Below are 25,813 nucleotides of genomic sequence, written 5' to 3' on the forward strand. Positions count from 1 at the left end.
TTTGCATGTTCTCCCCATGTCTGAGTGGGTTTCCTCCGGGGGCTCCGGTTTCCTCCCACAGTCCAAAAACATGCAGTCAGGTTAATTGGAGACACTGAATTGCCCTATAGGTGAATGGGAGTGTGTATGTGTGTCTACCCTGCGATGGACTGGCACCACGTCCATGGTGTTACTGTATGCCTTGAGCCCATTTAAAAGCTGGGACATGCTCCAGCAACCCCCCCCCCCGACCCTAATTGGATAAGTGGTTAAGAAAGTGAGTGAGTGCTGCCAGTTCAAATTTTTGACGCATAATTTGTACTGATATGAAAGCTGTGGATTTTAGTACCACATTTAAAATGGTTCAATCAGAATTGAAAATCTTGTCTAAAGTGAACATAGCTAGGCATGTTTTGTTCCATTACTAAATATCAACTCATAAAATTCTGAATTAGCAGCTGATCAGATTTGGACATACATTCCTGTTTGATTCACTGACTTGGATCAAACTGGATCTGACAAGATGATGACTGGCAGGATACAGTTATTTTACATAGACAAAGGAAGCAAAGCATCCTAGAACTACTTTTAATACCGACAATCATTATTCTGACAAACTTAATTGGATAGTTTTGGCTTTGTAAGGATGTCTGTATCAGATCAGTATTAGTATCGGGCAGTACTCATCAGTCAGGCTACAATATCTTGGTAACAAAAGCATCAATTACTGGGTAGTTACCAGCCTCTAGCAATAGTCAGTATTAGTATCAGGCAGTACTCATCAATCAAGCTTGATAATATCTTGGTAACAAAATCATGTCGATTCAATTACTGTGTAGTTACAAGCTTCTTGAAACAGTGGGTATCAACTGTTCCACAGATCTTACATCTGACATCTGTGTGGTAACGAATATTGAAACAACAGGATTGGTTCATTGGTTGTAAGATTGGTTCAGAGGTTTAAAACATTTTCTCTGAGGATGAACTCAGTTCCCTAATCCTGCTTTATTAACAGTACTGTTTGCTGTGTGATGTGGTGTAATCACACTGAGCCACTGTTTTACTTCGTTTGCCTTTGCTTTTGTTTTTACAGGTGTCCGACAGAGCAGAAGATTAGAGATGTAGATCCATGGACTTGCTGAAGGTCTTTTCTCTTAGATGTAGAAAGAATAACACAAAGCCTGCTGCACAATCTTGTCATGAATAGGTTTCTCAAGAAAGACAGATAACAGTGAGGTTCTGTTTATACTGGTGAGTTGCTGTCAGAAAAGTTTCATCACATCTAGCAAATTGAGTACAGTGGTACCTTGTAACTCAATGTCCCCTAATCTCAAATTATTTGAAACTCCACGTCCTCAGTCGAGAAATTTATACTCTTTAACTCAAGATTTCCTTTAAACTCAACGTGTTCAGCTTTATTTTTTTTTAAATGTTTATTTAATTTTAAATTAACAATGAACAGCTACTTTGTTCAGTGCTCGGTTTGAGCGGTGAGGTAAAACGTCATGAAATGGTGAATATGAGACGGATCTGCATTTGTGTGGAATTACCGTCAAATCCAGTCTGAAAGCTCCACATGTATCTGTGTTTATCTGGATTTTCCTCACTGTTTCACTTTTAAACTTGTGTTACAGCTCGAGGGTCTGAGAAATTGTAAGAATCTGCTTTTTTTTTTAAGAGAGATACTCTAAAACGCTTATCATTTAAAAAAGCTTGTTGTGGTTTAATGTAGTAAAAAAAAGACACAAGAACACTAAACTTCTCTTCATTACTACTGCTCCACTAATGAAATTCCTTACTAGTTGTTTTAGTACAATAAGTCATGTTAAGATTTGTGCACCGCCGCCACACTCCATAGGAAATGACGGCACAGCAGCGCAAAAACTACTTTGCCGCTTCTCGTGTGAATGTGCCGGTACTGAATGGAATATGGTATTTCAAGATCAAGCATCTGCACAATTAAGAAGCATAAAGAAACAATAAATAATTAAAGCTAAAGTGCAGCTTTTATTGTATTGTAGTGCTTTTATATAATATTTGTGTTATTTTCAGTGTATACGTGTCAAAAACTACCCCATTATTTTACATAGCCTAAAATAAATGCAGTTCAACTGGACCATGGAACACATTAACAGGTTTCCCAAACATCTACATGGGAAAAAATACCTTGAAACTCAGTGTCTTTAAAACTCGACGCCACTCCCAGAACCAATTGGCGTTGAGTTTCAAGGTACCACTGTATTTCGTAAACATCAAACCAGGATGCATATACAGATTAGAAAAGTGGGAAAACTCTAAATCTCAGGTTTGGAGTAAACAACTGAGAGTGTGTTACATCTAAAACTTCAATGGTCAACCAGTAACATAGAAAAAAATGAGAAGGGTTATGTCATTAGATGAAACACACTTGTAGCCTAGTGGTTAAGGTACTGGACTAGTAATCAAAAGGTTGCTGGTTCAAGCCCCACCACTGCCAGATTGCTGCTGTTGGGCCCCTGAGCAAGGTTCTCAACCCTCAATTGCTCAGACAAAAAGAGTCTGTTAAATGCCGAAAATGTAATAAACTAAGGTCCTACCTAATTCACGGCTGGACCATGAAATAAGCCTTTTTGCAGGGCAACTGTAGCCTAGTGGTTAGGGTACTGATCCAGTTATCCAAAGGTTGCCGGTTCAAGCCTCACCACTGCCAGGTTGCCACTGTTGGGCCCTTGAGCAAGGTCCTTAACCCTCAATTGCTCAGACTGTATACTGACACTGTACTTTAAGTCACTTTGACAAAAAGCGTCTGTTAAATGCCGAAAATGTAATAAACTAAGGTCCTACCTAATTCACGGCTGTGATAGGGTGCTGATCCAGTTATCCAAACATTGCAGGTTCAAGCCTCACCCCTGCCAGGTTGCCACTGTTGGGCCCCTGAGCAAGGCCCTTAACCCTCAATTGCTTAGACTGTATAGTCTCAAATGTAAGTCACTTTTACATTTACATGCCAAAAATGTAAATGTAAATGTAAGTGCTGGGGTTTTAAATTCATTCTGGTTTGTAAAATTAAGGTTTAATAGAGACAAATACACTCACACATACAGTAGGTAAAAGACCAGGTAGGACTTACCTGTTTCAGGGTTTAACCCAGTCTAACAGAGGAGCTCCATCCAATCTGAGAAACAAACCAAACATGAACTCTTCACCCAAATCCTACAGATCAGCTTGTGTTATGAAACAGCCCTGATCTTGTTCTGATCTTGTTCTGATCTTGTTCTGATCTTGTTCTGATCTCTCTTTTCTTTATTATTAAACCAGCCTGCAGCTTCACCTTACATGCAAATGCTCTTTGTTTTAGAGAAGAGTCTGCAAAAGGCTATCCAGCTCACTGGCCAAAGCTCTTTCAGTTCAGTATTACACACGAAGCCTAAAACTACACAAACTACATACAGTCCTGCACAAGTAACGCAGCTGACAGTCTGACCGCAGTGTGAGCGGAGCACAATGCGCATTAAAGTCTCAGCCGTTCGGGAAAGTTAAAATCCCGCCCTCAGTCCCAGCTCCCTTTCATTCTGTTCCGCGTTCAGACTGAATACAGGGCTGGGGCTCGATCCTAAACCACTTCCTACAAGTCAAGGAGTGCACTAGGTAGGGCGCAGGAGACGTTATTCCACACTATGTGTAGGGCACTTATATAGTGATCACAGAGCTGTTTGATCTGCAGCCACTCGCACACGCCAAACACGTTGATTTAAATATATTTGTTAATGACCGAAAAGGAGTGTGGTTATGAGATTGCACCAACTATAGGACTTACACTATATTGCCAAAAGTATTCACTTACCCATCCAAATCATTCATTCAGGTGTTCCAATCACTTCCATGGCCAGAGGTGTATAAAACCAAGCACCTAGGCACTAGGCAGACTGCTTCTACAAACATTAGTGAAAGAATGGGTCGCTCTCAGGAGCTCAGTGAGTTCCAGCATGGTACCATGATAGGATGCCACCTGTGCAACAAGTCCAGTCATGAAATTTCCTCGCTACTAAATATTCCACAGTCGACTGGATGTGTTCTCTGGAGTGACGAATCACGCTTCTCCGTCTGCCAATCCGATGGACGAGTCTGGAATTGGAGGTTGCCAGGAGAACGGTACTTGTCTGACTGCATTGTGTCAAGTGTAAAGTTTGGTGGAGGGGGGATTATGGTGTGGGGTTGTTTCTCAGGAGTTGGGCTCGGCCCCTTAGTTCCAGTGAAAGGAACTCTTAATGCTTCAACATATCAAGAGATTTTGGATAATTTCATGCTTCCTGTTCCAACATGACTGCGCACCAGTGCACAAAGCAAGGTCCATAAAGACGTGGATGAGAGAGTTTGTTGTGGAAGAACTTGACTGGCCTGCACAGAATCCTGACCTCAACACGATAGAACACCTTTGGGATTAATTAGAGTGGAGACTGTGAGCCGGGCCTTCTCGTCCAACATCAGGGTCTGACATCACAAATGTGCTTCTGGAAGAACGGTCAAAAATTCCCATAAACACACTCCTAAACCTTGTGGAAAGCCTTCCCAGAAGAGTTGAAGCTGTTATAGCTGCAAAGGGTGGGCCGACATCATATTAAACCCTATGGATTAAGAATGGGAGTCACTCAAGTTCATATGCGTGTGAAGGCAGACGAGCGAATACTTTTGGCCATATAGTGTATTTAACAAGGGCCCACAATAACCAGATGTCCTCAAAATGACCACAACAATATACTGACGTTAAAACTATAAATACAGTATATTCCACTCATTAGCCTTGAGTAATGTTAGGGTCATTCAGTGTTCCCATCTGTTGTTTACATTTACATTTTCAGTATTTAGTAGATGCTTTTAACCAAAGTGATTTACAGTACTATGACAGTATAATGTCTAAGCAATTGAGGGTTAAGGGCCTCGCTCAAGGGCCCAACAGAGGCAACCTGGCAGTGGTGGGGCTTGAACCAGCGACCTTTCGATTACTAGTCCAGTACCTTAACCATCAGTCTACAACTGCCCTTTATGTGATTGATATGGAAGGACCCCCTCCCCAAACACACACCTGCCCCCCATGTTCAATTCATGGTTACAGTCTTGCTATTTACATTTATCTATTCACATATTGTGATTTTAATCACCTCAGTGTCAAAGCTGTGACAATGGTAGTACACTAACCAACATTCGAAGTTATTAAGTCAAGCGTCCTGAGATCAGAAACTGTCCACTGATAAAAGGCTGAATGTAACCCGTCAAATCCAGTCTGAATGTATCCACATGTATCTGTGTTTATCTGAATTTTTCTCCTCTTTCACTTTTAAACTTGTGTTACAGCTCGAGGTTCTAAGAAAGTAAGAATCAGCTTAGAATCAGAATGTAACTTAATGTATTAAAAGAACGACATAGAAACACTAAAACGTTCTTAATTATTAGTGCTTATTTGTTCTCTCTACTAATTAAGAACCATAAGAAAACAATAAAGTAAAAAAGTAAAGAGCAGGTTTTATTGTATTTTTGATTGCTTTTAACTGTTTTTTAATTGCATTTCAGTGTTTTTTTTATATTATATTTGTGTTATTTTCAGTGTATTAGTGTCAAAAACAACCCCATTATTTTACATTAGCCTAAAATATATGCAGTTCCGCAGTAACAGGTTTTCCATACATCCTTATGGGGAAAAATACCTTGAAACTCAATGTCTTTTAAACTCAACGCCAGTCCCAGAACCAATTGACGTTGAGTTTCAAAAAATAATTAGTTTCAAATAAAATAGTGAGAAAAAAATATATACATATATAACATATATACATATATATTAAATTAAAAAAAGATTGGATTGGTTGTGTTCAATAACTACTATCTACCAAGATAAATAAATCTACCAAGAAATTGTTTTGTACTAAAGAGCCAGCTGTAGTCTAGTGGTTATGGTACTGGACCAGTGATCAGAAGGTTGCTGGTTCAAGCCCCACCACTGCCAGGTTGTTGCTGTTGGGTCCCTGAGCAAGGCCATTAACCCTCAATTGCTCACACTATATACTGTAATGTAAGTCGCTTTGGATAAAGGCGTCTGCTAAATGCTGAAGATGTAAAGGTGAGGAATTATTTTTACTTAATTTGCATTCAATACACTTATTATTATTATTAATCGAGTGTGAATATTTTCTCTAGTACTTATGCTTTAAGGCTGCACTCTTATTACTGCTCTCTGGTTGTCGTTTCTGTTGTGATTACGTCATAACGTTGGCTTTATATCCAGAAGCCGATTACGTCATAACTCAACCTCGCAGAGCCAGAGTTTAGATCGGTTTCATAGACTGGTTTCAGATCTCCACGAGCCTTTATCGAGATGAAGAACGCTGATTATTTGGCATTCCCTGTTATTGCCGGGACATCCAGTCAGTACACTGCTACTAGAAAGATGTGGGACAGTCATCATTACCAGGAGCACATGAACAGACTGAAAAATGGCGAGTACACTAATACTATGAATTGTATACAGTATATATAGTAAATTACTGCAGGAGATGTATTTGATCAACAGTGTACACTTCTGATAGACACTAACTTCTTGTTCTGTAGCGCCCTCTGTTGTCAAACAACGGATGGACAACAGCGCTCCCAGAGCTTTCCTTCACTGTCACGTGAAGATAAATAAAGTTCAGGTGAACAACTGAAACACCAAATACAGTAAAACAAACTGCTATTGTCTGTCTGCCTGCCTGTCATGATGTGAAAATGTTCATGCTTTAGAAGGAGCAGGAGCGCTTCATGGAAATAGAGCGAGACAACATGATGCTGGTCTCCAGAATTGCACACACTAAGACCAAGCCTGGTCTGGATTGCTGGAATAATTACCAGACCAAACCTAGGTAACACTGTACACAAAATGTCATTCAGCTCTGCCATGTAAATGCAATTTTATCTTGTTATCTTGTTATAGCAGCTAGCGATCTCGTCAACATGACTACCATTATCTCAGGATCTGCTGCACCTAAAATAAAATGCTATCTGATGAAGACTGAATTAAATTGTTAGTGTGAAGGCTTTACTTCATTTTATGATTAATGGTAAAGCTGCTCTCTCTCCATGTTCAAAGTTATTTGTGAGGGCAAACTGACAGATGACTTAAGATGTGAATTATTTAAGCTTTAATTTACCCACTGAACGGGTCACCTTGGCCATCATCGCAACAATTGCCCCCCCCTGAGAGATTTGGCAGGAGCCGCCACTGCACAAAATCATTTCACTGACCTGATTCTTGAGAAAAAAAGCTTATAAAGCTTAATAGCTGGTTGCACCACCTTTAGCAGTAATGTCTGCTTTCTTTAATTTGATAGTACGTTTTTTACACCACTGGGGAGGATTTTTAGGCCATTCTTAATTGCAGGACTGCTTGACTGATATTAAGAATTATACTTTATAAAACGGATAGTTCCGGTCCTAAAATCTGATTGGCTGAGCCGCGTTCGAAGCCGTTGTAAAATCCCCGATAAACGCACACCTAGGACCACCTCACATCATTCCATATTAATACGCCACTTAATAGAAAAACAATGTTATTTTCGCCCTCATGTTGCCTAGCAACACTGTTAATCGAACTACCTTGCGTCGCGGAAGAATGCTTTATTGTAAGTTTATCCACAATCAATACATTTATGAATTAAACATTGTTGTATTTATTGTATTTGATGTTGACCGCCGTTTTATAAAAGCAATAAGCCACTCGAGACCGTGCGTTACTGTTAAGATTTTAGCACGGGGAAAGAAGTTTTAGGCACTCCGCTTCGCGTCGTGCCAAGAACGTCATCCCCGTGCTAAAATCACAGTAATGCACGGCCTCTCGTGGCTTATTGCTTTAATATAGACTTGGCTAAAATTAAGTGTAAAACATGACGTTAAAATCCTAAGAAACAAATAAATAAATGAAATTACAATTTCACAAAATGTTTAATGGATTAGTTTTAGCTTTGGAACTCTTATTGGGGCAATCAAAGCTTGATTTTTAACCAGTAAATGTGATCATTTCCAGTCTGACTGTTAAAAATCATAAAATATATCTAACAGTAATTAGTCTTGCTCAAATCAAGTCTGCTAGGGGAGTTACATCAATCAGGCATAATATTATGACCACCTTCATAAATGACTGGTCTGCGGCTATGCATCCGCAACAAACTGTGATGCACTGTGTATTCTGGCACCTTTCTATCAGAACCAGCATTAACTTCTTCAGCAATTTGAGCTTTGGTAGCTCATCTCTTGGATCGGACCACACGGGCCAGCCTTCGCTCCCCATGTGCATCAGTGAGCCTTGGCCACCCTTGAAGCTGTCGCCGATTTACCCCTGTTCCTTCCTTGGACCACTTTTGATAGATACTGACCACTGCAGACCAGGAACACGACACAAGAGCTGCAGTTTTGGAGATGCTCTGACCAAGTCGTCTAGCCATCACAAATTGGCCCTCGTCAAACTCGCTCAAATCCTCACGCTCGACCATTTTCCTGTTTCTAACTTCAACTTTGAGGATAAAATGTTCACTTGCTGCTTAATATATCCCCCCCCAGTAACAGGTGCCGTGATGAAGAGATAATCAGTCTTATTCACCTCCCCTGTCCGTGGTCATAATGTTATGTGTGGTCAGTGTATATGATAACACATATTTTGATTGTATGATTGCAGTGTGAATGCAGATTTTAGAAAGAGAGAACTGGTAAGAATTGCACTGGAGAACCAGGCCATCCTCAAGAAGATCAACATGACCACTTCAGTGTATGACAACAAGAAGTGGCTGTCCGATTTTAAGGTAAGATCTCCAGATGTTGTGAATATAGAAATAAAGTATAGATACACTGTAGGTGAATAGCAGTTTGTATGACATATGACATTATATTCGAACTATATTAGACCTCATCACATTACTAATTAGTCATTTATCTAATAGGTCACCAGAGAACATGTGTCTCTCCTATCTAAGTATCCCGCAAAAGCCAGTGGACTCAAGGTAAAATTATTTATTTATATTTCCATTAGCCTTTTATTTGGCTAAGATTAAGATTTGATTCTTTTAAACATTAACAAACTCCTAATATGCATCTTTTAATGAATTACAGCTGCCACCACTGAAGCCTCTTCACTGACTGTCCTCACCATCACGTGAATGAACAGTATACAGCCTATTAAACACCATCCAAGTTGATCAGTTTATTAAAGGTCTTGCAAGCAAACATCTGTTGAGCTTTTTTTGATGACTTGACTCTGGTGGCTCTACTTCAACACCATGCCAATCTGAAACAGACACATTCATGTTGACATTACAGTTTCATCCAGCTACAGTGGTACCTTGTAACTCAACGTCTCCTAAACTCAAAATCTTTGAAACTCAACACCCTTCATCAAGAAATTTGTACCCTTAAACTCAACGTGTGTGAGACAGTCGCTTTGTTCAGCGCTCGGCTTGAGCGGTGTGGTAAAACGTCATCAAAGTGTGAATACGAGACGAATCTGCATTTGTGTGGAATAACCATCAGATTCACTCTGAAAGCTCCACATGTGTCTGCGTTCATCTGGATTTTCCTCCTGTTTCACTTTTAAACTTGTGTTACAGCATAAGGTTCTGAGATATTGTGAGAATCAGCTTTTTATTTGGGTATTTTTATATTATATTTGTGTTATTTTCAGTGTATAAGTGTCAAAAACAACCCCATTATTTTAAATAAGCCTAAAATACACCGATCAGCCATAACATTAAAACCACCTCCTTGTTTCTACACTCACTGTCCATTTTATCAGCTCCACTTTCCATATAGGAGCACTTTGTAGTTCTACAATTACTGACTGTAGTCCATCTGTTTCTCTGCATGCTTTGTTATCCTCCTTTCATGCTGTTCTTCAATGGTCAGGACTCTCCCAGGACCACCACAGAGCAGGTATTATTTAGGTGGTGGATCATTCTCAGCACTGCAGTGACACTGACATGGTGGTGGTGTGTTAGTGTGTGTTGTGCTGGTATGAGTAAATCAGAGTTTTTAAACACCTCACTGTCACTGCTGGACAGAGAATAGTCCACAAACCAAAAATATCCAGCCAACAGCGCCCTGTGACCACTGATGAAGGTCTAAAAGATGACCAACTCAAACAGCAGCAATAGAGGAGCGATCGTCTCTGACTTTACATCTACAAGGTGGACCAACTAGGTAGGAGTGTCTAATAGAGTGGACAGTGAGTGGACATGGTATTTAAAATCTCCAGCAGTGCTGCTGTGTCTGATCCACTCATACCAGCACAACACACACCAACACACCACCACCATGTCAGTGTCACTGCAGTGCTGAGACCACCTAAATAATAATTGAAGAACAGGGTGAAAGCAGGCTAAAAAAGCATGCAGAGAAATAGATGGACTACAGTCAGTAATTGTAGAACTACAAAGTGCTTCTATATGGTAAGTGGAGCTGATAAAATGGACAGTGAGTGTAGAAACAAGGAGGTGGTTTTAATGTTATGGCTGATCAGTGTATTTGAGAGGTACGTGCTGTTAAATCAATATGTATAGATGTTTGAGTCTGGATACAACTCCCAAATTTAAAGCACTGAAAAAAAAAACCCACATCAAACATCTACAAAACATGTGCTTGTAATAGTATGCCTACCTTATCTGAACATATGCTGGGGCATCTCCAGTTGTAAAGGTAATAATGCATACTGACGTTGCCTTGAATAAACTTCAGATGTTCCAAATATTCTTTATGTTGCATCACATCCAGAGCAGTAAACACATCAAACCCTCTCTGAAAGACATGAGAGAGAAAGTTAATGATGACTGTAGTAGTAATCATGAGTACAAGGTTTACTTATACTATTCAAGATCAGAAAGGTTTTTAATGCAACAGGACAGACTTACTGATTTGGCCATGATGAGAACATCCTCCATGAGCTGCTGCAGCGGGGTAACAGTGCTGACTGTGTAGAGAGTGTAGGCCGCCTTCAGGCTGCGATAGGCCGAGTGGTTCAGAACAGTTGAGGACAAGGTGTAGAAACTAACCATATCAGTTATTACTCTGTCTGAACCCTGCAAAAGCAACAGGAACTCTTAACCTTCAATATCCAAACATTTATTGTAGTTCAATACCAGTGGCGGCTCCTGCCAAATCTCTCAGGGGGGGGGCAATTGTTGCGATGATGGCCAAGGTGACCCGTTCAGTGGGTAAATTAAAGCTTAAATAATTAACATCTTGAGTCATTTGTCAGTTTGCCCTCACAAATAACTTTGAACATGGAGAGAGAGCAGCTTTACCATTAATAATAAAATGAAGTAAAGCCTTCACACTAACAGTTTAATTCAGTCTTCATCAGATAGCATTTTATTTTAGGTGCAGCAGATCCTGAGGTAATGGTAGTCATGTTGACGAGATCGCTAGCTGCTCCAATTATTGCTATACCAGGTTATGTGTGACGCAAGCACGTAAGTGCGAGCCCTCCTGGAATCCATACAGATTGTATTGCAGTGCCTACAGTTTGAAAAAAAGAGCCTTAATATGAGAGTCTATCAGAGCAAACCGGAGCGATTTCCAATCAGACTGAAATTGCCCAAAAGGGGCGGTACTGTATGGAACACAACTCGACGCTGATTGGACTACGATATTCAGAGGCAGGACAGACTGTCCAGAACAGTCACAGCTAGTTTAACACTGGTTGAATGTGATGGAAAAATTTCTTCCCTTTCGCCCTTGGGTGGTGCGTCGCCCAATCGCCCTAAGGAACAAACCGCCCATGTTCTATACGTGAGAAACAGAGAAGAGATCGTCTGGTCTGACTAATCTCTGTGTTTGCAGCAACATGCAGATGGTAGGGTCAGAAGTTGGCATAAACGGCATTAAATGCTTTGTCTGATGTAGGTGGAACCTGATTTGAACCTCTGTTGTAACTCGTCCGTCTCAAGGTGTAGCAGTTTATGACAAACTCAAAGCAGCCTGTCTGGCACCAACAGCCATGTCACAGTTAAAGTCATTCAACTAAGTTTAGTAAATGCATTAATAAAATGTACAGGTGTGTACAAGAGTGAGCGTCCTTCATCTTCACTAAGTGGACAAAAATGTATCAGAAATGTTTTTGTCACTATGAAAATAACATTCAATTTTCTCCAACCTATTTTTATATGCATTTTCTCCCCTTTTTCTCCCTTTTTGCAGGTCCAGTTGCCCAATTGCATCATGCTTCCTCTCCACTAATGCCGATCCCCACTCTGATTGAGGAGAACGAAGCTAACCCATGCCCCCTCTGACACGTGGGCAGCATGCTGTATGCATTTTATCACCTACACTTTGATGAATGCAATGCGGATCAGCTCTGTGTATGGAGAGACACACCCTGGGAGCACTCTTTTACCGTCTCTGTGCAGGCGCAATCAATCAGCCAGCAGAGGTCATAATTTCATTAGTTATGAGAGAGAGAGACCCTATCCACGTTTAATATCCCAACCCTATCTGAACAACAGGCCAATCGTTGTTCATGTGGCTTCTCAGCCCAGCCGAGCAGGCAGAGCTGAGACTTGATATGATGTATTCGAGATCCCAGCTCTGGTTCCAGCGTGTGTTTTTACCGCTGCGCCACCTGAGCGGCTTCTCCAACCTATTAACTAAGGTCCTACCTAACTCACAGCTGTGAAAATTGCGTCACATACGAAATGAATGATTTAATGTTTTTCATTTGCGAAGCATTCAAGTGCCTCACGTTTACTGGTTAATTTGCACTATGGGGTTGCCCTAGCAGACGTATGGCAATTGAGTTAGCAATCAGTTAGACAAAATGTCCAAGATGTCAAAGTGTAAAGCAGCTAAAAACACGACTCGGATAACTCACAACCAATTCTGTGGACGCAGAGGGGGGTGCGTCAATGGGCACTTGAGTGGTGCATCAGTGTAACACGCTAGCACACCACTGCAAAGTGTTACTTTGCCTCAGCAAGGTCACTGACCAGGCCAGACATCCACACAAACACAACTGGCCATGTTTGAGAGAGAGAGATGGTCAGACATGGTCTCTTCGCGCTGTAATATGTAATCTTCAGGCTTGGGCTGGGCGCCTGGGCAAGTGGGGGGCGGTATGTGTCACATGGAGCTTAGCATGTCTCTCCATACACAGCATGACTCTGTGTGGAAACCAAAAACTGACAGGTGATAAGAAGCAGCTGCAGATTGGACACGTGTCAGAGGGGGTGTGTGGTGATCCGGCTCTCTTTGATCAGATTGGGTTTTGGACATGACTAGATTTGGAGATAAAGGGAGGAAACTCCAGAAAAATTCATATTTTATTATTTTCAAACTATTTAGGTAACTGACTTTTAGTTCTGCTATTCAGGTTTAACTGTGTAGCAAGGTTTCACATAAGCTGTGTTCCCACAACCAACAGAAGAACCTAAAACGTGGTTTGACTTTAATCTAACCACATTAGGGAAGTAAACACAAAGAGGTTGCATTTTATTCCTGTTTAAACTTTCAATTATGTTGAAAATGTGCGATCCGTACAAACTGACCTCCACCACATAGGTGTCGATGACATTGTCTCGGGGCAGGAACCAGTGCTCCACCTCTTTCTGGTTTAGAACAGGGAACAGATGGAACTTTTTCAAGTACTCTTTCAGAAGAGTTTGAACTCTTGGTAGGTCAGCCAGGGTCATGAGACGCAGGCCGGCGGTTTTTGTCATCTGTAAAGAGGAAGGAATATGAATATGAAAACAATATGGTTATTAAGTCTTGCAACAAGGTATTACAAAATCCAATTATGAAAGAGAAATACTGAATGCTTCAAAAGAAACAGTCTGCGTCATAAAAATTGAGATCCCTTCTCTGCACCTACAGATGTTTTGCATCTTATTGTGTAAGAGGCTGCCTTATTACACAGGCTGGTTTGATGAGGATGCCATATAAACTGACCTCAGGCAGTCGGTTCAGCTTGAGCGCTCGCTGCAGAGTCATATTACGTGGAAGTGAGCTAAAATTCAGCTCAATCATCTTGCGCGGGTTCAGGAATCGATGCCAGTACCTAGGAGAGAGAGGAGGACTGCCACAGTCAATTAAAGCTGAATGGAAGTCTGACTTAATTAAGACCTTGCAAAGGACTGCAGGAGAAAATAAGATCAGGCTGACTGTCTAGCAAACAGAACGATCGAACAATGGAATTACGGAATCAGTCAAGGTATATTTTGGGCCTCCAAACTGGTTAATGCCTCCAGACAATATCCTACCCCTTGGTTCCTCTGTCCCCAAAAGCCTTTATGACCACCTTCCTAATGTTGTGTTGGACCCGTCGAGGCATGGACTCCACTAGACCCCTGAAGGTGTGCTGTGGTATCTGGCACCAAGATGTTAGCAGCAGATCCTTTACCTCCTGTAAGTTGCGAGGTGGAGCCTCCATGGATCGGACTTGTTTGTCCAGCACATCCCACAGATGGATTGAGATCTGGGGAATTTGGAGGCCAAGTCAACACCTCAAACTCGTTCTTGTGCTCCTCAAACCATTCCTGAAGCATTTTTGCTTTGTGGCAGGGCGCATCATCCTGCTGAAAGAAGCCACAGCCATCAGAGAATGCTTTGACCCAGTCGTCTAGCCATCACAATCTGGCCCTCGTCAAACTGGCTCAAATCCTCACGCTCGTCCATTTTTCCTGCTTCTAACATCAACTTTGAGGATAAAATGTTCACTTGCTGCCTAATATATCCCCCCCACTAACAGGTGCCGTGATGAAGAGATAATCAGTGTTATTCACTTCACCTGTCAGTGGTCATAATGTTATGCCTGGTCGGTGTAATTTCCACTTCTCATCTTCATAGTAATCATAAGAGGGATGCTCATAACTTTTACCTGCAGCTTGACACCGGTGTTGGAAGAACAGAGCTGGTACTGTAGACTGCCTGGAAAAGTCCCTGAAGGTGGACCCTCCTGGTGATCTCACGGATGAGGACAGGAGCCATACGCTTCAATCGCAGCTTCTTATGTACGCACAGGAAACTCACCTCCACCGTTTTCTTCTCCCTGTGTAGCATCATTCACACAAAAAAAACACTAATAAAGTCTTTAAGAACACTAAGAACTAATAATAATAATAATAATAATAATAAGGTCCAAGATAAACAGTGTCAATGTGCATATGCAACCTAATACATTGTGTGTGGTTAGTTTACACGCCCCTCTATAAGAAATTCACCTTTCAGGGAACTAGCTGAATCCCACACTGAAAAACAAACCCTCAAACTGAAGTAATTTTTTTACTTCACACATGTGTTTAATAGATTGGACCTCCCTTTGCAAGTAAAACAGTACTTCGGCTTCTCCTATAACATCTAATGGGGCTGGAGAATACAAAGCTGGGGATTTGAGACCATATCACCTTACAGAATTTCTCCTCCAGGGTCTCTGGTCCTCTGTAGCTCACCCCACAGCTTTAACATGGAGTTTAGATCAGGAGACTGACATGGCCATGACAGAAGCTTGCTTTTGTGTTCAATAAACCATTTTTGTTGATCTGTACATATGTTTTAGATCATGATTTTGTTGATCTGTCCCTTATTAGTTTATTGGCAAAGGCAGACAGATTTTGAAAAAGTCCTGGTATCTCATCCAGTCCATGATGTCATTTATCTTAACAAGGTTCCCAGGGCTTTCGACCAAATCCACTAATAATGTTTGCAACCAAAAAGCTCAGGTTCCATTTCATTTCAACTGACTGATCATTGCTGCAGTCAAAGTTCCAGTAGCTTTAGCAAAAGTTGGTTGCGCTTGTGGTTAAATGACAAAAAATATTTATTCATGACTAAAATGGACTCCAGACCAGGGGTGTCAAACTCATTTTCACAGAGGGCCACATCTGTATTATAGTGGCCCTTAAAGGGCCGATTGTAACGTATCCTGCTGTGATTGCAGTCGGCCTTTTAATTCTTGGACAATTTGTTGTTTTTCTTGGAGGCTAAATTCTGTGTTTGATGTCAAAATGCCAAATTTATTCTGTATATTTATAATGTGTATCTACATTTATATTGTCCTCCTTTACCACAGACACGGCCTCGTAACGCAAGAGACATACCGGTTTTTCTTCTTGAAGCACAAACTAGTTTTCATTATCCATCTTTCTTTAAATTTCCTTCCTTCCGCTTCAATTTTCTCTTCTTGTACATTTTGGGATTTTTGTAGATATTTCTCAACATCACTTGTTAAAAACCCACCTTAGTTAAATGCTGTGGAAACAGTGCCATCTAGTGGCGGGATGAGGTCACTTTGTGGGTCACAAAATCGGCATGCATTGTGGGAGATGCAGTTTATGTAGGATTTTACAGTGTATTTTAAGACAATCATACGTCTTTTAAGCTCTCGCCACATAAAATGACGTGGCAGGCTGGATTTAGCCTGCGGGCCTTGAGTTTGACACATGTGATCTAGACCAGCGTTTCCCAACCTTTTTTGCACCATGGACCAGTTTCATATAAGGTATAATTTTCACGGACCAGTGGGAGTGGGAAGATATAATAATATTGCTTACAAACGGTGTAAAATGAGCTTTTTTTGCTGCAATGAGACGCCGCTCCCACCTAGGGGTGGCAATAAGACAATAATACTCAAAATAGAAGCAATGAAAACTGCTTTTCTAGTGATCTCTAATTATTCATTCTTTCTGTGCAGCCCGGTAATAAACAGCCCATGGACCGGTACCGGTCTAGACAAAGGAAATGTACTATTTGGTACTGGTCTAAAATGATCCTACAGTAGATAACTGGGGCTGTGATTCTTATTTTTAATTGTATCAATAAGGTGGGTGACATGGTAGTGCCTCACAGCAAAAAGGGTCCTTTTTTCTGTGGAGTTTGAATGTTCTCACTGTGTCCATGTGGGTTTTCTTCTGGGTGCTCTGGTTTCCTCCCATAAGTCCAAAAACATGCAGTCAAGCCAACAGGGGCTACTAAAAATTGTCCAAAGTGTGTGTGTGTGTTTCTGTCTTGTTAGATACTTGTAACCTTTCGTCCAATAAGTCAGACCCTGACCATAACAGTGGTGGTAAAACAGACAATGACTCAGTGAATAAATGTTACACAAGAATGTACTTACGTTTCATATATTTGAACGGTGACTGGAATGGCACTAATGAAGCCCATTAGTTTTCTGTTGGATTTTACTCTCACTCCACAGTGCCACTCAAGCTGCCAACCCGGGGGACACAGAGCCCTTAAACACAGAAATGTTAAATTTTCATTTCATTAAAATTTTCATTATTTTCATTTATTGTAACTAAATGTTTGCAAGAAGTCTTTCTGAGATTCTAGATCTCAGGAATGTTTTAATGCTTTTAATTAACTTTTTTTCCTTATGTAAAGCACTTTGAATTGCCACTGTGTATCAAAGGTGCTATACAAATAAACTTGCCTTGCCTTGCCTAAATCTTCCTGGCTTTGTTTAAACACTCTGAATTACACCAAGCTTAAATGTTTTTATATTTCCAGCACACAGGTTTTTGCATTTAGCACATGCGCTGAACCAGGGACCCAAAGTACAGTATATAAGAATATGTGCAGAGAAACGCTGTAATTTGAGAGCATGCTGCCCCCCCAGAGGTCAAACACTCACCACTGCAGGAACTGTGGGGAGTATTGAGAGCGAAGTGTGTTGTCATCATCTGCTGTGTAGTTCTCATTCAGAAAGGTGCACAGCTCCCCCAACTGCAAACACCCAGAACACACAACAGCCCAGAAATTAGGGATCACACTAATCTCACATGATGAGTATTCATACTGAATCTTTTCACTTTTTAAAATCTTAAATCTTAAAATAATTTAAAAAACAAAGTATAAAATTTACTTTGTAGGCAAATTAGGCAAATTAGGCATTACAGTGTAAAAACAATTGCTTGATTTTAACAGAGCCTTACACTACGTCTCTAGTGGTGCAACAAAATGTATTCAGCCTATTAACCATAGAGCCCAAATGGTACCACAGTCCATCCATGGCAGGGAGTTTCTCTCTGGGCAAATACCTGGAATGGCTGAGGCGCTGCCGCCGCAGCGTAAAATATATATATATATATATGTTTCCCCTCTTTTTTCCCCAATTTTTATCCCCCAGTCTAGTCGTGTCCAATTACTCTGAATGTGTCCTCTATACTGATTCGACATTTCACCGCTGACTGAGGACGCCTCTCAACTGACATACGCCCCCTCCGGTACGCACAGTCAGTACAGATAGTGCATTTTTCACCTGCACGAGTCAAGTTTATACACTTGACGGGCACTGTGTATGGAGGGCCACACCCCCATCAGCATTATTTCTCAGCCCTGTGCAGGCACCATCAGTCAGCCAGCAGGGGCCGCAGTTGCACCAGTTATGAGGACCTCTGATCCGACTTTCTTACCCTCTAACCCTGAACAACAGCCAATCGTTGTTCATGCAGCCGCCCAACCCAGTCGGAAAGGCAGAGCTGAGATTCGATATGATGTATTCAGAACCCCAACTCTGGTGAGCTAGCGTACTTTACCGCTGCGCCACCTGAGCGGCCCACAGCATAGAAGTTAAATGTTTATTTAAAGCAGATACTGACAGGACAAGAAACAAAGAAAAATACAGCACCACAAATCTTAAACACACAAATTATGAATGGGTAACTCTTCTGGGTTGATTAAATTGATGAAAGACAGACAGACAGACAGACAGACAGACAGAAAGATAGAAAGAAAGAAAGAAAGAAAGAAAGAAAGAAAGAAAGAAAGAAAGAAAGAAAGAAAAATGACAGTGCCACAGAATTAAACACACAAATTGTTAATGGATAACTCTTCTGGGTTGATCAAATTAATCTGTGATTTGCGCTCCCAGTGGGTGCAAAAATTTTTTTCCCAATAGTCATGTCCAATTACTCAACTGCATTTTGCTTTCTCTCTACTGCTGCTGATGTTCAGTGACTAACACACGCCCCCTCCAACACATGTGCAGCAGCCGACTGCATCTTTTCACCTGCATGAGACGAGTTCATATGGGGCTCAGTATCACGCACGGAGAGTCACGCACTGATCCCCATTATCCCTCATTTCTGTGCAGGCGCCATTAATCAGCCAGCATAGGTCATAATTGCAGCAGTCATGAGGAATCTCCTCCAGCATCCAATCCTGATGGACGAGCCAATCATTTTCCATATAAAACCTGGATTTTCCAATTCATGTTTTACAGCTGCGCCACCAGAGCATCCCTGCAGTTTTCTTTTGGAAGAAAACTAAATACTGTAATGAAATCTATATAATCATTTGTAAATGTCCTTCCAGACAGTGCTCAGACAAGAACTAAAGCCAGGCTTTTCATGCCACCCAGTTGTTTTGTAATTAAGGTACTTTAAGTTGTCCTATTCTGTATTTCTTTAAAAAATAGGACTTGCCACAGCTAGTAAAGCAACATATGAAAATAGGAACTTGTGTTGAATTTGTAACCCACCTGTTCTGGGTTTTTGAGGTCCAGTGTGTCCCAGCAGAAACTCTCAGGCAAAGAATAGCACTCATCTCGAACACTCAGCTTCTCCTGTATAGGTCCGTGTGAATCCACCTCCTCACCTAATAACACAAAAAACAGCAAAGCTCAGGAGTCAGTAATCGTCTAATTAATATAAACCTGTCATTACATTTAAAAAAAACTTTCATCCTGGTGCCTGAGGGCTTCTATACCAATTTTAGGGACTGGTTGGGTATTCCAGAAGTGGAAGTTGTGTTTTTGGGCATCCTTCAGGTTTTTGGGTGGACCCTGGCCCAAGGAAAAGAGGTGCAGTGCCTTCTGGATCTCCTGTTGCTTCCGTTCAGGTAGACTGTCGAGCTAGAGGAGAAATATTAATAGAGTTAGTGAAGTGTTTTCTGATTCAGCTGATAAATGCATTATTGACTCAATATACAACGATCAGCCATAACATTAAAACCACCTCCTTGTTTCTGCACTCACTGTCCATTTTATCAGCTCCACTTACCATATAGAAGCACTTTGTAGTTCTACAATTACTGACTGTAGTCCCTCTGTTTCTCTACATACATATTTAACCTGCTTTCACTCTGTTCTTCAATGGTCAGGACCCCCACAGGACCACTACAGAGCAGGTATTATTTAGGTGGTGAATCATTCTTAACACTGCAGTGACACTGACATGGTGGTGGTGTGTTTGTGTGTGTTGTGCTGGTATGAGTGGATCAGACACAGCAGCGCTGCTGGAGGGTTTTTTTTGGTGAGATGTAATGCAAAAGCAGTCTACAAGCTGGTTAAATTGGGTTGTGGGTGTACTGTTTATCAAGAAAATGTTATTTCTTATATTAAACAAGTTTACAGTTCTTTTTTCTAAATATTTAGTCATTGTTTGCAAAAAAGTAAATTTATATTTGCTCTTTAAGATAGAAATGAACACCACAAGACGCACCATTTCAAACGGGTCCCGTGGTCCCTCCTTAACCCATGTTCGGCTCTTACCCTTCTTTGCTTTTATTTTCTCTCTGTCAACATCAGCAACCTCTGAGTTCTCACTGAAAGAAAAAAAGAACATCGTCACCAACCTATTAACTCTCAAGGACAGATTAAACAACGTGATTATAAAAAATAAGAGCTATTACAGGCTTTTGTGCTCGTCCATTTGTGCGTTTTCAGACACTTGGAACAGTTATACTGAGGTCCTCTGTGTGTAAGTGGTTCGTGTGTACGTTTAGGCCTTATCTCACACTGCAGGAGGGCTTAGGGAGGGGCTTCTCAACTCGCCTCTTCTTCATCCCCACCCTGCTGATACTGATACGCTTTATTTTCAGAACACAATAATTCAGGAGATGTCCGGGTGTCCTTAAGAGAAGAGTACAATGTGAATCTTCAAGCTCTTGTATCAGAAAATCCAGACTTGCTAGTAATTATATTTGATGTGCACTGTATATTATTATGAGAACTGAAATGTCAGTAAAAGTATTTATTGAGCCGACTTAGGCAGCTTTTACAGATATCATTTTTCATGACATGATCAGTTCTGATCCTCCTTTATGATGGACTGAACTGAATTGAACAGTCGCCTGACATGAACCCCATAGAAAATATCTGATGGGATTTTTGCAGTTGTGCTGGCAGTTGCAGCACACAAATCAGGAATATTAGTGATCCAGAGGCCACTGCTCATAAGGAATGGGCTACGCTTCTTCAGGAACGTTGTCAGAAGCTGGAGTTTGGCTATGCATCATGTTTGCAGCAGATCAAAACAGTAAAAGGGTCTCTGCTAAGTACTAAAGACACTTGTCATGAAGGGGGGTGGGGGGGTGATTCATAGACTGCAGAGGTCATTAAAAGTGACAATTCAGAGAAAGCACCTAAGCTGTTTAGATTGTTCTTGTTTTCTAATAAACATAGTTTGCAATGGATATTCAATTTTGATACCAATAACCCTAGTTCAGGGGCCTAAATGCTTTTAAGGCAAAATATCATTTAATACAAAGCTTAATTCACATGGAATGCATATATACCTGTTGTTTCACCAAGTCATAACAGTAATGCTTGCTATATAATTATGACACAATGAAATATTACAGGAGACTTAATGGGTAGCACTGTCTCCAGGCTGCCAGGGCCCTTCCTATGTGGAATTTGTATATTCTCTCTGTATCCATGTGGGTTTCCTCCTGGTGTTCCAAGTCCAAAGGCATGCATTCAGGCTAATCAGAGCTACTAAAAATGCCTTAATTGTGAGTGTGTCTTTGTAATGAACGGGCAACCTGTTGTCCAGGGTGTTTCCTACCTTTTGCTCAGTGAATTAGGCCCACCACAACCCTGATCAGGATGAAGCAGTGATAAAACTGACAATGAATAAATAAACAAACCTAAAAATAAATTCAACTTACTTCAGTGCAACAGTATCATTAAGTGGGTTTAAAATCTATTATTCTGTTTATAAGTGATTATTTTAAAGATGACATTTAACCAAATGCAGTTCATCTATTCACATAGCTTTTAAATTTAAGTTGCAGGCCTTGTATTTATGTTTGCATATTGTATATAGAGCTTTTTTTATTTTGTAAATATATTTGACTGACAGCCTTCTACACAAAATAAAATCACAAAAAAACATAATAAATAATAACATTTAATGAAAATACAGTTATTTCAACCACCAATCATTTAAACACCCACAAACACGAATACCGGGTAAGTCAAAATGATGTTAACACTAATAGATCAATTCCCCATCAAATGTGTGTCCGGGCTTTAAATGGTACTGCTGCTCGCTGGTGTTTGTGTATCTTGTAAATCATCTTACACATATGAAGTACGTTTTGTGAATAAATGGTTTCCGCCATTCAAGTGTTAACATAATTTTAACTTACCCAGTAAAAATCACAGTCAGAAAGCAATAATTTAACAATAAAAGGTAATAATAATAATCACAAGAGGCAGTGCTGGGAACCAGTTGCTCTTTCAAAATTTTAATGATCAAGACAAATTGACACATTTAAAGAATCTGCTCCAAGTCCACATAATCAGGACAGAGTTCATTTAAATGGTGAAATATACTGGCATTACAACAGACAGTTTGTATAGGACACACTTACATATATGGACTTATGACTTCAAGTGCAGAAAAGAGAAACCAATCAATGTTTCACTTTTTACTTACAATGTCACATTTTCATTAGTAAGCATTTACTTGATTTATTTTACCAACCCCAGCCCCCCCCCCCCCCTCCCCCATGGTTAGACAAAACAATTAAGTGCCTCCTATTAAGTGCCTAGTTGCAAAAAAAAAAAAACACAAAAACACAAAAACAAAAACAAAAACAAAAAACGGAATTAAAGCTCTGGTATTGTTAAACCACACATTGGATCATTTCTGTTCTGTAAGTGTATGAGGAGAATTACTATAGTATAGGGCAGTGATAGCTCAGTGGTTAAGATACTGGACTAGTAATAATAACGTTGCTGGTTCAAGCCCCGTCACCGCCAAGCTACCACTATTGGGCCCCTGAGCAAGGGCCTTAACCTTAATTTCTCAAAATCGTGTTCAGTCATAACTGTAATTCACTTTGGATAAAAGTGTCTGCTAAATGCCGAAAATGTAAATGTCGTAAAACATATAGAATACACATATTAAAAAAGAATCAGATATGTACAACACTGTTTTAAAGCTGGTAAAAAATTTAGAAAAAATATTATAATATAATAACATCTATAGCACAACGGCTCAGTGTGTTATTAGTGTTTTATTTTTTAACAAAGTATATATGGTATAAAAAAACAGATAAAATTGATGTTTATGTTAAATCAAGAAACCATACACAATACAATACAAAAATTATACCCTTGACCCCAAATCAGAAAAAGTTGGGACAATGGAAAATGCAAATAAAAAAAAAAACACAGTTCCTTACATTTACTTTGACTTTTATTTAATTGCAGACAGTTTGAATCTGAGTCATTAGAAAACTGGGTGCATCTCTGAGTTATTATATAATTAATAAAATCAAAAAATCATCAGTAAATAAGGATAAAGTACTATAAAACTTTTAAGTTAAATTGAACACACAAGGATTACACTTAAAACAAATAAAAGACAAAATATGATCTACGTTCTTGTTTTCACATAAAATTAGATTTATCAATTTATCCTCCTATAAAAATAAATGCAAGTTTGAAACCAAATAAAGCAAATAAAAGTCCCTTCAATAAATTACATTTGGCTTCTCCAGAAAATCTAACCTGAGTTTTTTATTAGTTATTAAACTTCAGAATTGACTGTTTCAAAATTCAGTAAAAGATACCAGAATCCTAATGTTTCAGTACTGCACAAGTTTACAGTTAAGCACTGAAATATTTACTAATCACTTTCTTCTAATCAGGACGGAACACACACTCTGGACAGAAAACCAGTGCACACACACACTCACTAACACCTGAGGCCAATCCAGAGCGGCTAACAAGTGTTTGGTTCGTGTAAACTGTTATGCGAGTTCATTTTTCAGTTCTTAAACAATGTTTAGAGGTTTTACTTTTCAGTGCCAAAGTTTCTATTGTGTCTTCCATGTACATGTTATGGGACATGATTGTCAAATGCCCAGGAATGTGATTAATCACTTGGGCATACACTACATGGACAAATGTATGTGAGTTTATTAATTTCAGCCACATTCAATGCATTAAATTAAGCATAATTACCAGACACGAACATGGGCAGTACTACAGATGTACCTCTGTGAATTTTTAACTTTGTCTGTCATAAAATGTCACCTGTTTTTTTTTTTTTTAATTCATTTTCTCCCCTTTTTCTCCCTTTAGTGTGTCCAATTGCCTGATTGTGTCGTGCTTCCACTCCACCAATGCCGATCCCCGCTCTGATTGAGGATAACGAAGCTAACCCACACCCCCTCCGACACATGGGCAGCATTCCGTATGCATTTTGTCACCTACACTTTGACGGGTGCAATGCGGATCAGCACAGTGTATGGAGAGACACACCCTGACAGCGCTCTTTCCCTGCCTCTGTGCAGGCGCCATCCATCAGCCAGCAGAGGTCATAATTGCATTAGTTATGAGAGAGAGTCCCTATCCGGCTTAATCCCACCCATATCTGAACGACAGGCCAATCGTTGTTCATGTGGCTGCTCAGCCCAGACGGTAGGCAGAGGTAAGATCCCAGCTCTGGTGTTCTAGCGTGTGTTTTTACCGTTGCGCCATCTGAGCGACTATGTTTAAATAGTTTTAACCATGTAATGCACTTCTGTATAAAGAAGTATTGTAAATATTTTCACATACCGAGGACATTTGATTATTCAGAATTTGTACAATGCAAACATAACCTACAGATAAAATTTGTGTGTGTAGCGACGGTAAGATCAGGTCAGGGACTTTTAGAAACTAAAGCCTAACAGTGTCCAAACATCTATAAATATAAGAAACAGACAGTTCATGAATGTAAAAATCACAAAAGCGAAATATTGCTCTCTCTTTCAGAGACACACCATTTATTTCTTTATTTTATTTCTTTATTTTTTTTTTTCTATTTTTCCAACCTTTTTCCCCAAATTTTCTCCCCTAATCTAGTCGTGTCCAATTACTCCGATTGCATCCTCCACTGATTCAACCCTCCACCACTGACTGAGGACGCTTCTCAACTGAAACACACTCCCTCCGACACATGCTCAGTACAGACTGCATTTTCCACCTAAAGTTCGAGTCGAGTTCATATACCGTTCAGCACTGTGCACAGAGAGCCACACCCTGATCAGCATTATTCCTCAGCACTGTGCAGGCACCATCAATCATCCAGCAGGGGTCGTATTTGCACCAGTTATGAGGACCCATGATCCGACTTGCTCCTAACCCTATGAACAACAGCCAATCATTGGTCATGCAGCCGTCCAGCCCAACTGGATGGCAGAGCTGAGATTCGATACAATGTATTCGAAAACCCAGCTCTGCTGTGCTAGTGTATTTTACTGCTGCACCACCTGAGCGGCCCATTTATTTCTTTATTATACTTGATCACATTTCTTTACCCTGAAGGTTCTGTTGTCTTTTATCTGTTTTTCACCTTCACTTAAATAAATATCAAATCTTAACCCTAGCTCATGCCATTTTTGTTGAATTGCATTTTAGTTTCATTCTGTAAGATACAGTTCCCAAGTCTTGTAAAATAAATCTCTTTCTTTTAATCAGGAAAGGACAAACAATGTAAACATGCTCAGCTCAAGCAAGCTTCAATTCTCTCCTAGCACTTCAGCTGTGATACGGGTGTAAACGTGCCCCTCATTATCCGCTTCATTATTACAGTATTATTTAAAACAATAGAAACATTTAGTTGCATAGCAGGAGACG

At 40.2% G+C, this 25,813-nt stretch overlaps 3 protein-coding genes across 4 annotated transcripts in view; 1 reads left to right on the forward strand and 2 right to left on the reverse strand.

Moving 5' to 3' along the window:
* Positions 1 to 3,426, reverse strand: part of svild (supervillin d) — a 123,430-nt gene extending 120,004 nt beyond the window's left edge. For both annotated transcript variants that reach the window (XM_063003195.1, XM_063003194.1), the window contains exon 1: positions 3,089 to 3,426. The gene's annotated coding sequence lies outside the window, so the exon portion shown is untranslated. The remainder of the gene's footprint in view (positions 1 to 3,088) is intronic.
* A 2,839-nt stretch (positions 3,427 to 6,265) lies between these two features.
* Positions 6,266 to 9,201, forward strand: LOC134321990 (sperm axonemal maintenance protein CFAP97D1-like). The gene is made up of 6 exons (XM_063003849.1): positions 6,266 to 6,446; positions 6,559 to 6,641; positions 6,730 to 6,848; positions 8,657 to 8,780; positions 8,919 to 8,978; positions 9,088 to 9,201. Exons 1-6 carry the CDS (start codon positions 6,326 to 6,328, stop codon positions 9,112 to 9,114), a joined length of 534 nt encoding a protein of 177 aa, XP_062859919.1. The 5' UTR covers positions 6,266 to 6,325; the 3' UTR covers positions 9,115 to 9,201.
* Positions 9,025 to 20,645, reverse strand: nmt1b (N-myristoyltransferase 1b). Its single transcript, XM_063003850.1, has 12 exons — positions 20,587 to 20,645; positions 20,397 to 20,499; positions 19,663 to 19,807; positions 19,436 to 19,551; positions 17,588 to 17,679; positions 17,072 to 17,188; positions 14,837 to 15,007; positions 13,909 to 14,017; positions 13,509 to 13,679; positions 10,878 to 11,045; positions 10,627 to 10,764; positions 9,025 to 9,262 (listed from the first exon to the last, which is right to left on the reverse strand). The coding sequence occupies exons 1-12, from the start codon at positions 20,604 to 20,606 to the stop codon at positions 9,242 to 9,244; spliced, it is 1,371 nt and encodes a 456-aa protein (XP_062859920.1). The 5' UTR covers positions 20,607 to 20,645; the 3' UTR covers positions 9,025 to 9,241.
* Between the last annotated feature and the right edge of the window lie 5,168 nt (positions 20,646 to 25,813).

The sequence above is a fragment of the Trichomycterus rosablanca genome, chromosome 10, assembly GCF_030014385.1.
Source record: "Trichomycterus rosablanca isolate fTriRos1 chromosome 10, fTriRos1.hap1, whole genome shotgun sequence".
NCBI classification, from domain to species: Eukaryota; Metazoa; Chordata; class Actinopteri; order Siluriformes; family Trichomycteridae; genus Trichomycterus; species Trichomycterus rosablanca.

Bases quoted from the DNA above. Each gene is read 5' to 3' on its own strand.
- LOC134321990 (XM_063003849.1), top strand. From the start codon at position 6,326: ATGAAGAACGCTGATTATTTGGCATTCCCTGTTATTGCCGGGACATCC. The intron at 8,781-8,918 runs GTAAGATCTCCA...TTTATCTAATAG, and splicing joins AGTGGCTGTCCGATTTTAAG to GTCACCAGAGAACATGTGTC. The intron at 8,979-9,087 runs GTAAAATTATTT...AATGAATTACAG, and splicing joins CAAAAGCCAGTGGACTCAAG to CTGCCACCACTGAAGCCTCT.
- nmt1b (XM_063003850.1), bottom strand. From the start codon at position 20,606: ATGGACGAGCACAAAAGCCT. The intron at 17,680-19,435 runs GTGGGTTACAAA...GGGTGTTTGCAG, and splicing joins ACCTCAAAAACCCAGAACAG to TTGGGGGAGCTGTGCACCTT. The intron at 15,008-17,071 runs GTAAGTACATTC...GATGCTACACAG, and splicing joins ACCGTTCAAATATATGAAAC to GGAGAAGAAAACGGTGGAGG.